Source organism: Tupaia chinensis, unplaced genomic scaffold, assembly GCF_000334495.1.
Source record: "Tupaia chinensis unplaced genomic scaffold, TupChi_1.0 Scaffold000365_1, whole genome shotgun sequence".
Taxonomy (NCBI): Eukaryota; Metazoa; Chordata; class Mammalia; order Scandentia; family Tupaiidae; genus Tupaia; species Tupaia belangeri.
In genome coordinates, this window is record NW_006159862.1 from 1050109 (window position 1) to 1063702 (window position 13594).

The window sequence follows — 13594 nt, forward strand, 5'->3', positions numbered from 1 at the left end:
GGAAAGTCATGACATATTTTTCTGTGCAAAAATGATTGTCGTCTAGTGGTGAAGTGAGCCAGATCCTACATGACTGGCCATGGTTGAAATCCTGACCCTGCAGCTTGAAAAACCTCCCAGGCGTATATGCCTGACAGGATGGAGAAATAGACGAGAAGCAATTCTAGCATTACCACATCCCCCCCCCGCCCCTGCTCCCCATTTCTTTCTCTCTCTCTGGCTGTATCCAGCCTTTTGGCAATTGAAAAATAAAATAAATAGGGTCATCCAAAGGTTTAGTGGTTAGGGGTATTGGATCCCACATGGCTGATTGCATGTTTGAATTCTGGCCCCAGCGGCTTGAAGACCTTACCAGTCACATGTGCATGAGTGCTCAAAATCCAGAAAGGAGGGAGAGATAGAGGGGAGAGGATTGTGGCATGACCATCCTCCATGGGGGAAGATTTCTCACTTTCACACTCTCTCTGGTGAGTGTATGTGCTTTGTAGCAAAAATTTGATAGATAAGAACACACATACATATATACTTGTGGGATTAAATTTCAGTCTGATTGAGTCATTTTAGACATGTTCAGACTATCTCTTAGTTGGTCCAACAGTGGTTTACTGTTTATTGAGTTTTGTTAGTTTTTATTTATAATGTGGCTTTTCTTAAACCTCTTCTCAAAATTTTGAAGATCTCATTTATTTGAAGTAGTGACTTCTTTCAGTATTGATCACAGATAATTATTAAAATGCTGTAAATTTCGGGGCCAGTCAATGGCATAATGATTATTTGCTGAACTCCCATGTAGTCTACCACAATTTGAGTCCTGGATCCAGTGGCTTAAAACTCAACGCAGTGCGCATATGTGTGTGTGCCCAAGATCCTAAGAGGAGAATGGAGGAGAAATTGTGTGGGACTTAAATCATGGTCTACTGTGTGAGTCCAGTGACGTTACCATTAATGCCATTTGCTATGCCTGGTGTGACCAACCCCCAGGGGGGTGATTTCTTGCTTTCTGTCTCTCTGGCAAGTGCACAGTTCCTATAGCAAAAATCTCTCTTAAAAAAAAAGGTATATATTTCAAAATAAATGTAATAAGCATATAAGTAAATAAAAATTTAAATACATATCTAAGTAAATAAATTTTTGAGGACTTAAATAGTTAATAACTCATTTACAGAATTAAGTGGAGTAGGATGGATTTAACCTAAAATGTTGAATGATTTATAAATAATGTAGTTAAGTAAAACTTAGATTCTGTTTAGCACATTTAAAAGTAAAAGGCAGTGCTATGAGTTTCTTCTGCTCCACCCTTAACTAGTACATACCCTATATGAAGCTATGCCCCTCCTTTTCTGTGAATATTATGATTTGGATTGTGGTGGATTAATTACATACTTTGTTTTAGAGGAGGGGAAGTATTAAGAATGGTTGCTACTTAAAATAGTTAATTATGATAAGTACTTTATAATTCTCTATGAGAATTTTGTGCAGTCTGTAACTATCTATGTTTTGCAAATGAAGAAACTAAGGCATAGCTGGAGGTTAAATAATTTACTCAAGAGCAGACCTAATTGATAGAGCTAGATATTCCACCAAGACCATCTGGCTCTTAAACCTGCGTTCTTTTCCCTATCTTAATTTAATCAAATCTGTTATTTCAAGAAGTATTTACAGCCTCCCTATTAGGTGCTAAACTTTGTTCTAGGCAGTGGGCATATGATAGTGAATTAAACCAGGTTGCTCCATCACTTGAATTTCAGTTACTAGTGATGGAGATAAAGGTTTCTGGCCAGTTTGTACCTGGACATTGGTTATACAGGATTCATTTAGTCTGTGTTTTAAAAAAACACAATTACTGGTTGGCAAACGGCATGGTGGTTAAGGCACAGTACTCCCATATGGCCGACCACGGTTTTAGTCCCCGACCTGGCTGCTTGCCTTCTCAACTTCCCTTTCTCTCTCTGGTCAAATTAAAATCATCATCATCATCATCATCATCATCATCATCATCATCATCATCATAATAGTAGTAGGAGTAATAGATGGAATTAAATAAATAAATAATTAAAAGAAAAACAACACAATTGCTATGAGTTTTCCTCTAGCATGAAAAAATATTTATACAGTTTGTATTGATGTTTGTGATAGGTTTCTATCTGTATTTGATTATAATACCCCATTTTCCCTTCATGTTTGTATAAAAGTATATCATGTGTTCCTAAAATTCATTATATTTTAGAATTCTAGTAACACTATCCCCTCAGTAGCAGAAAAATATATTACCTGTGTTTAACAATTCCTTGAACCCCCTTATGTTTCATATTGTTGTACCAATCAAAGTTGACTTTTGCAAGTGTTTCTTCCCTCCTTTTTCATTTCTGACCAAAGGCAAGATCCTACATAGTTTTTGGTCCATTGAAATAAATAATTTTTAGGGACAGTTTTAATATTTAGTCACAGAAACATAGCCTACACCTCACAAGGCAGTTTTCCTCAAGCATTTCAGTGTGCTACATAATGTCTCAGTTTTAGCTGCTACTAGAGCCACTTTTTTTCTAAAGAGTGATTTTTGCTACAGGGCATATGCACTTGCCAGAGAGACAGAAATCACCTTCTGGGAGTATGGCCACACCCTTCTCTGAGGATTTTGGGCACACTTGCATACACATACCTGGTGTGAGTTTAAGCTACTGGGTCTGGTACTCAAACCACGGTTGGCCATGTGGGAGTCCATCGATGGGATCTTTGCACCATCTGCTGGTCCCATTAGAGCCACTTTTATAGTCATCTTACACAGTTGTTCTAGAGCACATCAGCTTCACCTTGTCCAGGTTGTTGGAGATACATGTCTTTTGGAGTACACTTATGTAGTCTTTTGGGAAAATTTTTTATCAAACCACGAATATATAATATACATTATACTACGTATCAGAGCAAGTGACATTTTCATTTCTCTTGTACCAGTATATTTAGGAGCTTTAAAACAGCCATTTAGGGCCAGCAGGTGGCAAGGAGCTTAAGGTGCTGGATTCCCATGTGGCTGATTCTGCGGTTCAAGTCCTTGACCAGGTTGCTTGAAAATGATGCTGGGCGCGTGTGCATTCATGCACAAAATTCCCAGAGGAGATTATAGGAGATAGGATTGTAGTGTGGCCATTTCCCTGGGGGATTGTTTTTCATTTCCCTGCTCTCTCTCTGGTGAGTGCCCTCAAGCTATAGCAAAAAGAAAGAAAGAAAGAAAAAAGGCAACTAAAAAACAAAACAAAACAAAAAAACACAACTCACTTATTATAATGCTTTTCTTTTTCACTTTATTTATTTATTTTTTTTATACTAGAGAGCATGTGTGCTCTTTAGAATGAGAGAGAGACAGGGAGAGAGAAAAAGGAAAAAGCACCCTCCATGAGAATGGTAATGTTGCAATCCCTTCTCTATCTCTTCTTTCTTTCAGGAGTTTGGCCATGCACACACATGTGCCTGACGTATTTCTCAAGCCACCTAGCTCGGACTTGAACCATTCAGTGTCGTTGGCCATTAGCCATATGGGATCTGGCTGCCTTTACCTCCAAACTAAGGATCTGGCCTAGTCTCTATAATGCTTTTTAAATGATCTCTGTGATGCATGATTGAAATGACATCTAACCCTTAGAATTTGCAGTTATACTCTCTACAATGATGAATGAATCTATATTAAACTAACTTACTTGCTTCTTGACTGATTCTGTTAATGGACATCTGTTAAGCATGAAAAATTAGATTATCAATTGAAGTGTTTTCGAGCTAATGTATATGTCTCAAATGCTTTGGGGAGAGTATCCCATAAAATTAGAGATTTGTCAGTATATAACTTTTAGGCAACATCCACTGAGAGGAAAATTTTTTAGGAAAAAATACTTTGTGTAAATACTTACAGTTTTGATAACAATTTTTTCATGGAGGTTTTTGCTTGTAAACTTTTACTGTAAGATGCTGTGATACACACTACCTTTGTCATTAAAATACGTGTATATTTTAAAGTGTTTTAAGACTCTTTGTCTGTGACTCTCTTTAAATTTCTAGTTTAGGGACCAGCACATTGGTGCAGTGGTTAAGACGCTGAACTCCCACATGGCTGACTATGGTTCGAGTCAAAGACCCGACAGCTTGAGAATCACACCTTGTCATGTGTATGTGCATGTGTGCCCAAAATCCCGAGAAGAGAAGGGATTGTGGTATAGCCATTCCCTCTGGGGTGATTTTCATTTTCTCTGTCTCTTTTGGCAAGTGTACACATTCTATGGCAGAAAACTTTAAAAAATTGTCTGGTTTTAATTTTATTTTAAGTAAATTGCATTTCTTTTATTGCAGAATAATGAAAAACAAATGCGGCAGCTCTCGGTGATCCCACCTATGATGTTCGATGCAGAACAAAGAAGAGTCAAGTTCATCAACATGAATGGGCTAATGGAGGACCCTATGAAGGTTTATAAAGACAGGCAGTTTATGAATGTTTGGACTGACCATGAGAAGGAGATCTTTAAGGACAAGTAATTTAAATTTTAAATTACCATCTCATCGAAGTTTACAGCAGTAGTCAAAGTATTTGGTGTTTACTTGTAAATAGAACTATTTCCACAAATCTTGTTCTTAGATTAGTCTTGGAATGGATGGTGTGGAAAGTAGAAGCTATTGATCTTTCCATAAGTTTCTAGGTGGAATATAGGTGACAGATAAGAACTGGGGTTATGGAGTCATGTTAAGAGTGGTTCTTGGGACCAGCAGATGGCATAATGGTTAGGTCACTGAATTCCAATGTAGTTGACCATGGTTCAAGTCTCAGACCCAGTGGCTTAAGACTCACACTGGGTGCATGTGTGTGCGTGCCCCAAATCCTGAGAGGAGAATGGAGGAGAAGGGATTGTGACATGGCCGTTTCCCGTGAGGGGTGATTTCTCATTTTCTGTCTCTGTCTCTCTGGCAAGTGCACTGAGATTTTTATAGCAAAAAAACTTAAAAAAAAAAAAAAAACAACAACTTAAACTCAGGTTTTATCTGAGTCACTGTGAGGAACTTTGGTAAAGCACAAGTTCTGTGCTGTGCTGTAAACCAATCCAATCAGTTCTTGGGAATCTGTGCTCTTTAAGAAGTCTCCAGGGGAACGGGACCAGCGGTTAGCATAATGGCTGTCTCTGGACTCCCACGTAGTCGACCGCGGTTTGCGTCCCGGACCCGGTGGCTTAAAACTCATGCCGGGCGCGTGTGCGTGCGTGCCCAAGATCCTGAGAGGAGAATGGAGGAGAAGGGATTGCAGTGTGACCATCCCCCCTGGGGGGTGATTTCTCACTTTCTGTCTCTCTGTCTCTCTCTGTCTGTCTGGCGAGCGCACGTGCCCTATAGCGAGAACCTCTCCAAAAAAAAATGTCTCGGGGGGGACCAGCAGATAGCGTAATGGCTATGTTGCTAAACTCCCATGTAGCCGACCTTGGTTCGAGTCCCAGACCCAGTGGCTTAAACTCATGCTGGGCACATGTGTGTACATGCCCAAGATCCCAAGAGGAGAATGAGGAGAAGGGATTGCAGTGTGACCATCCCCCCTGGGGGGTGATTTCTCACTTTCTGTCTCTCTGTCTCTGTCGTTTTGGCGAGTGCACGCGCCCTATAGCAAAAACCTCTCCAAAAAAAAAAGTCTCCAGGGATTCTGTAGGCATTCCTCAGCTTAGCAGTTAGACATTAGTAGGAATTTCTATATAATATTTATTTTTAATTAATTTGTTTATTTTAAGTTGTTAAAAATGTTTGTGTGTACATGTATTTTTGTTTTAAAATTTTTACTCAGGTTTATCCAGCATCCAAAAAACTTTGGACTAATTGCATCCTACTTGGAAAGGAAGGTAAGAAATGGATTGCATTGGGAATATTAATAGGATTGGGATGGTTGTTACTTTGAAATTTTTGTTTTCTAACTCACTGAAGTAGAACTGATTTTGTAGAGTTTGGTACAGAAAAGAGTCTCATGTAATTAGTGATAATCACAATGATAACAAATCCTAAGCATAAAACACAGACCTAATTACATGATTCATGAAAAAGAACCTGATGCAGTATTTCCCTAAAACCAGCTAGATTACGATGCTTATTTATTTATTTATTGCTCTAGAGTGCGTGTGCTTGCTGGAGAAAGAGAGAAAATGAGAAATCACCTCCCAGTGGGGATGGCCATTGCTGCAGTCCATTCTCTCAGGATGTTGGGCACACATGCACATGTGTCCAACGTGACTTTCAAGCCTCCAATCTGGGACTCAGACCACTATTGGCCATGTGGGAATCCAACGCTTTAACTACTGTGCCACCTGCTTGCCAATACAATGCTTTTTGAACTTTATTACATTTCTAATTAGTTTGATTTCTCCTTAATTTTTTTTCCCACAATTAATTGACTTAAGTGTTTTTGAGCAAATATGTTAAGCAACATTTTGAATAGTTAAATGTATGTAGTAGGAAAATTTATTTGTTGGTTAATAAAAAAAAATAACTTGGGTATTTCTGATAGTTTCTGTTATCTTGACTATAGTTTAGATTAAGACAAGTGTGTCCATTAAAAGAATAGCTATATTTGGGGCCAGCAGGTGGCATGATGGTTTAGGCACTGGATTCCCACATATTCCACTGTGGTTCGAGTCCCAGACCTGGCAGCTTGCTTTCTTTCCCTCTCTCTCCCTCTCACTCTGGCCCTCTCTAGTCAAATTTAAATAAATAAATAAATAAAGTTCCATAAAATAATTTTTAAAAAAGAGTAGATATATTGATAAGTACTTTAAAATCCTACAAATGCCTTAAAATGCTAGCTATGTTTCCCTTCAGTTTCTACTTTTGGAATACTAAAAATTTTCTTTGTGTTACTGGGTTTTTAAAATGTTTTTATTTCATGGGATTCTCAAAAATAATTTTTTTTCTTACAGAGTGTTCCAGATTGTGTTTTATATTACTACTTAACCAAGAAAAATGAGAATTATAAAGCCCTAGTGAGAAGGAATTATGGAAAACGCAGAGGCAGAAACCAGGTGTGTTTTTATTACTGTATGAAGATGTTGCAGTGTTGATGGAAATTTGAAGACAAAAAAATTAAATCTGGAGTCTTGTACTTAGTGTATAATTTGGAGATTGATATTTATTTTTTTTGGAATTACTTATTTAATTTTATTTCTTCATTTATTTTTAACTTGACAGAGAGAGACAAACACACACGCACACACGCACACACACACACACACACACACACACAGAGAGAGAGAGAGAGAGAGAGAGAGAGAGAGATTGAGGAAGTAAGAAAGCAAACCACCAGGTCCAGGACTCAAACCGTGGCCAGCTATGTGGGAGTATCTAGCACCTTAACCACCAGGCTACCTGCTGGTCCCTGAGATTGATGTTTCTTTTAATTAAGATGAAGAGTATAATTATTTTGCAGTTAATAGAAAATGTATAGTATCTTTTTTTGGTTGTTTTTTTTCTTTTTCTCTCTCTTTTTTTTTTTTTTTTTTCCTTTTAGGTTTTTGCCATAGGACATGTGGCTCACCAAAGGGGGAGAGACAGTGATAGAGAAAGTGAGAAATCACCCCCCACTCTGGGGAGGGGGATGGCCATGCCTTAATCCCCTCACCTCCATTCTCTTCCTGGGATTTTGGGCACATACACACATGCACCCAATGTGATTTTCAAGCCACCATTTCCAGGACTTGAACTGTGATTGGCCATGTGGGAGCTCAGCCACTTAACCACCACACCACCTTCTGGTCTCTGTGTCTTCTATTTTCTTTTTTTCAGAGATTGCCTGAGGGCACTTGTGCTCACCAGGAAGGAAAGAGACAGTGAGAGAGAAAGTGAGAAATTACACTCCCCATCCCCCTGCAATGGCCACACCGTAATCACTTCTCCTCCATCCTCCTCTCAGGATCTTGGGCGCTCATGCACATGCACCTGGTGTGATTTTGAAACCACCAGGTCCAGGATTCGAACTGTGGTCGGGAATGTGAGAGTCCAGCCATGTAACTGCTACACCATCTGCTGGTTCCATGTTTCTTCTATTTTTAATGTATTTTAAGTTTTTAGTATGACAGAGTTAATTGGAAAAGTTTGATACTTTCCTGTCAACTGATTTATGCATTTCAGTGTGAGCGCTGATCATGTAATTAAATATGGGACCTTAACACTTGACCTAACATACCATCTTCATCTTGCCTTTTGGTTTGAGGAGGGTCCAGATAGGGCAAGAGAAGGAATATGTCAAGTAACTAGAGTAGAGAGAGGATCCTTTACTAGAATACCTGTGCCCAATCTTGTTTCTGGTTAACTTTTATATGTGGACTTAGATAGTTTAACTCTTAGCAAGTACTTTACCTAAAAAGGTAGTTTTTCACAAGTATATTTTTACATTTTCACACTTCAGTACTTTTGAAACAGTTTCCCCCGTAACTGACTGCAGCCATCACTGCTCTGTTGTGCATTACCAGGGAGGCCGCTGTGGTGGTGTGAACGCCTGTCGTTCCCCATCCCCAGAAAGACGACCCAGCACGAGCTCCACTGCTGCTGGTTGTTACCTAGCATTCCTAAGCCTCTTCTGGTTTCCCCACACACAGCCACACTCAGCCACCTTTCAGTGTGGCAGGTCTTAGTTCCTTTCTTTGTATAGTAGCCCTGGTCACCAGATACAGGTTACTCAACCCAGTTCTCTCATTATTTATAGCCATAACCTATTTATGTTTTCTGGGTCATTCTTTCCTATAGAACATTACTGCCTTACAAGATGTGATTACATGTTCTATAGAAATGGTATTTCTTGGTCAACAAAAGTGTAGGGAGGGATGGCCTCATAGCTTAGTGGTCAAGGTAACCAGATTCCACATAGCTGGCTGCAGTTGGGATCCCCAGCTGTAGTGGCTTCAAAAACACACCAGGCCCATGTAGATGTGTTCCCCACATCCTGACAGGGTGCAGTAATGGAGAAAGGATCGCAGCATGATCACACCCCATTGGGGGTGCTTTCTCTGTCTCTCTCAGGCAAGTGCATGTGCCCTCTGGCACTTAAACAAAATACACAGGGATTGCTTCTCGAGTCTCTGTGTGAAATGCTGCTGGAAGCTGAGTAAGCCAGGTGCCTCAGATGTGTGTGTTCAGTAGGTTGATGGGGGAGTGGAAACAGTTATGCTGAGCTGAGGATGTAGATGGTGTGAAAGTGGCAGTGGTACAGTTCCACTCTTGTGAAATTTGCTTATTGAGGGAGCGGGGACCTGGGTTGGCTGGACTGATGAGGATCAGAAGGGAAGAAAGATGTGCTTGCACACTCTTGGGGTACAGAGGTGGGTGAGGTAGACCTTCATGATGTCCTGACTGGGGTGAGGAGCAAACCGAGTGCTAGTGATGGCTCAGGAAATGCTGCTCCACTAGAGATGGGAGCAGTGCCAGGGCTTGTCTGCTGCTTCCCCCAGAGAAAGTGGAACTGAGGTCTCTTTACCTTTTTAGCCAGAGACCCCAGGGACCCTCTAAATGTTAAATGAGTTTCAGCTACAAATTTTTAACAGTAGCTATATTCCTAATACAAAATAGTACTTATAGCTATTTTATTTTTAGAAACGGCATATGTTACTGTTTAAATTTTGCAGTCTTATATAATGTAAGAGGATAAGGTGGTATTTTCTGTAATATCCCTTTGCTGGATTAGTAGCCTGTTGCTGTGATGCTAGAGGAGAAAGCTGCAGGAAGTGCTGTGTGACAGCTTCTGTGCTCATCATTTCTGGGACACTGTTTACCTCTTCCCTTTGGCACACCTGTTCATGTTAAATTCCAGCCATGTCACTGTTTTCTTCTGCACATTCTTTTTTTGGAGGCGGGGCAGGGGAGAGGTTTTTTTATACTATAGGGTGCATGTGCTTGCCAGAAAGACAGAGACAGACAGAGAGACAGAAAGCAAGAAATCACACCCCCCCCACCCCACCCCCCGGGATGGCCATGCTACAATTCCTTCTCCTCCGTTCTCCTCTCAGGATCTTGGGCACGCATTCCCAGTGTGAATTAACGCCACCAGGTCTAGGACTCAAACCGTGGTCAACTGCATGGGAGTCCAGTGACATAGCCGTTACTCCAACTGCTAGTCCCTACACATTCTTTTTTTGTGTGTGTTTATTTTATTTATTCTCTGAGTAAGAGAAAGACTGAATTACAGCAGCCCTGATAGGGTCATGATGCTCTGATCCACCGCCAGCCTCGGCTAGTCCCAGATCATGACCACACACATGGCCTGTGTACTCAGGGAGATCTCAGGACAGGAACTGACAACCTTTCCACGTGGGTTTGCCTTGCCTTTTACCATTGCACTGCTGTCCAGCCCTCTCTCCTATACATTCTGTCCTGCATTTCAGTATGCTAGCGTCCTTAGCCCTGCCCTAGAATGCATTTGTGGGATTGAGATGTGCCATACGTATCCTCGTTTTGATCTTGGCCTTGGAATCCTTGCCCCAGGTAGGCTCAGTTTTGTCAGCCCTTTAAACAGTCTAGTCGCTAGCTTTTAAGGTACTACCTTGATGACTTTTCATTTCATTATAAATTTCTCTGGTGGTTTGGGAATTTGAGAGAGGAAGAAGTTAAATGATAGACCACCATGTCACACCAGAAGAATCTTTTGTTTCTTAATTGCTTGTGTACTTCATTCCATTTATTCGTATAGACAGTCAGTTTTTCAGAAATTAGTTTAAGGACCTTTATATATAAAACTGAATATTATTAGAGCTGAAACTGAGTGAATGGAGAAGCAAAAGAGTAGTATCAGATTTCAGTTGTCTTGTGATGACTCTGGGTCCTGATGAGAATAAATTGTAAGGAGGCAAAGGTAGAAGCAGGGAGAAGAAGCCTTAGAAGATATTTTAATAATCTTAGTGGCTTGGAATAGGGTATAGTGGGGATGTGGGGAGAACTAGTCAGTTTTTAGGTATATTTTTGAAGGTGAAACCAACAGGATTGATCAGTTTCTGGATATATGTTTTTGAAAGCAAAATGAACAGTTTTTGCTGATGAATTGATTGTGAGGGTGAGAGGTCAGAAATCAAGGGCAACTCCCAAATTTCGACTTGTGGAGTTGCTAGTTGCCGTGACAGGCATGACTGAAGGAGAAATCTGGACCTGGCTGAGTTTCAGATACCTGTAAGATGTCCAGGTAGAGATCCAGATAGGATATCCAAGTAAAGTGGGTGATAGACGTGCGAGTCTGCAGTGTAGGAAGGTCTGCGTTGGAGGTACAGAATTTGTTTATAGAAAACATTCAGAAAGACTTATTTTTTAAAGAAGTATCTAGTTACAGGGTTAGGAACTTTAAAACCTATGTGTCGGCTCTCTTGATTTACCCTGGTGGATATTGAGATCCAGCTAATTTGAAAATCACTTTCCTGCTCTATTAGCCAGTCAAGCTTGATTGAGGAGGAATGCTTCAGGTAGTCCCAGAGCAGTTATGGCAGTCTGCTTCAGGACTCTTGAGAGTTTTACTGAAAGTTTATGCTCAATCCTTTCCATTTTATTTGATTGCTCTCCCCACCCCTTATTTCCAGGTTCCTATCTCTTGGATGTAATTCAGCTCAGCAGATGAATGTAGACTATGCAATGATTAAGAGAGTCCAAGTTTGTGAAGTTGGTTTCTTTAACCTGCTGTTGCCATAGGAACCTTTCATATTATTTACTCAGAAAATGATTTTTTTTTCCTATAGGGCCTATGCACTCACTAGAGAGAATCAGGAAGAGAGAAAGACAGAGGGAAAGTAAGAAACACTACCTGGGGGGATGGCCATGTGTTAGTCCCTTCTTCACTTTCCTCTCAAAATTTTGGGCTTGTGTGCACATTAACCCAGCTTGATACCAAGCCTGGGACTCTCTAAGTCCTATCAGCCATGTACCATCCAGCTGCTTTAACCACCACACCACCTTGCTGGCCCCTAGGAATGATTTCTGATCTTAGGGAAATAGACAAATATTCATATTTTTGTTAAGGTTCTAAACAGATATTTTTGGCAGAAATTTTAGCTTTTCCCTAAAAACTCTGTTAGATACTGTCCCAAACCATTTTTTCAATTCAACTTGTTAGCATTCCATGAAGAGCGAATGTGGTTCTCTTTCTGTCTTAGTCGAAGAGCAAGTACATGTTAGAGATTAGAAGCCAAAAACCAGTCTTAAATTGTTATCACTTGGTATCTAGAGTTATAAATAACATCCCAAGTAGTAATTTGATTCTTGTTTTTGTTAGCAGTTAGAAGCATTTTCCAGCATAAACTCTCATCTAGTAAGTTGGTCATGGTGCAGATAGAATTACTGCTGTACTTGCTGGTGACCTGTGTAAGGAAAGTCTTCATTTCCAAATGCTTGGTTACTTTCACGGGATGTGTGCCCTTCCTTTATGCTGACACCGTTTCCCCATTGTGCCAGTGTGTTTTTATTCCCCAAAGGTATTTAGAAACATGTACTTGTGTAAATGTAAGAATTTTGAAGCTTGAGGAATTTCTGACTGATCTGTTACTAGGATAGATTAATAATTAATTGGAAAGAGCATAATGGAAAGAGCTTAGACCCAATGCTCTGCTCCTTTGCCTGTGTGTAACTCTACATGGGTCCTTTCATTTGGTGAGCCTTGGTTTCCACATTGATGAGAATAGGGCCAGTAGTATTCATCCTTCAGTGTATGAATAAGAACTGCATCTGTGGGGGCCGGCAGGTGGCATTGTGGTTAAAGGTGCTGGACTCCCACATAGCCAACCAGGGTTCAAGTTCTGGACCTGGTGGCTTGCTTTCGCACTTCCTCTCTCTCTCTTTTTCTTTCTGACCAAATAATAATTAATAAATAAAGTTAAAATAATTCTTAAAAAAATAAAACAAGGCTGCTTCCTCTTAAAAATAAAAAAAGAAAAACAGAACTGTGTCTGTGTGTAAAGCCCTTAGAGTGGAGTGTCAGGCACCTGGGGGAGTGCCCGGGAACAGTAGCTGCTGTCATCTTTATTGCCATCACCATGGTATATTTTTTGGTGATTGACAGCTTTTACTTGTCAGGAAGTTAGCCTGAAGTTCATTTGGTTTAAAGGCATTGATTATTTTGATGATGGGCTTGAGATATTTTTATATATTGCCTCATGTACCTTTATAAAGAAAACGCTGCCCAGTGGTGAAGCAGTACATGATTCTTTCTGCCCCTTGTATGTCTTTACTTAATTGTTGCTGCCCGTTCTTAAACTTAGTCATAGTATTTCTCGGCAACTTATTGTCTATGGGAAATTTTTCAGTTTTTCTGTTTTCTAAAGACCTGAGCATTTCAACAGATACAAATAGAATGAACATGCGTATGTGCGAGTATGAGGTACTCAGATAGTATTGACTGTCAGCATAAACTGTATTTGACCCTGCTGTAAAAAGACATATCTGAAATTGAGTCATGTTGGTTTATCGTGTTGAAGTACATACACCTTTTACTTTTTTTCATTTGAATTTTCATTTTGATTTATACTGTGTTCTTTTTTTTTTTTTTTTTTTTTTTCTTTTGGAGAGGTTTTTGCTATAGGGCGAGTGTGCTCGCCAGACAGACAGAGAGAGACAGAAAGATAGA

General features: G+C 40.0%; 1 protein-coding gene across 1 annotated transcript in view; it reads left to right on the forward strand.

Annotated features, from left to right (window-relative positions):
* Positions 1 to 13594, forward strand: part of NCOR1 (nuclear receptor corepressor 1) — a 184559-nt gene that overhangs the window by 74594 nt on the left and 96371 nt on the right. Inside the window, 3 exon segments of the mRNA XM_014589600.2 lie at positions 4336 to 4514; positions 5804 to 5858; positions 6927 to 7028. Coding sequence (XP_014445086.1) covers positions 4336 to 4514; positions 5804 to 5858; positions 6927 to 7028 — 336 coding nt within the window.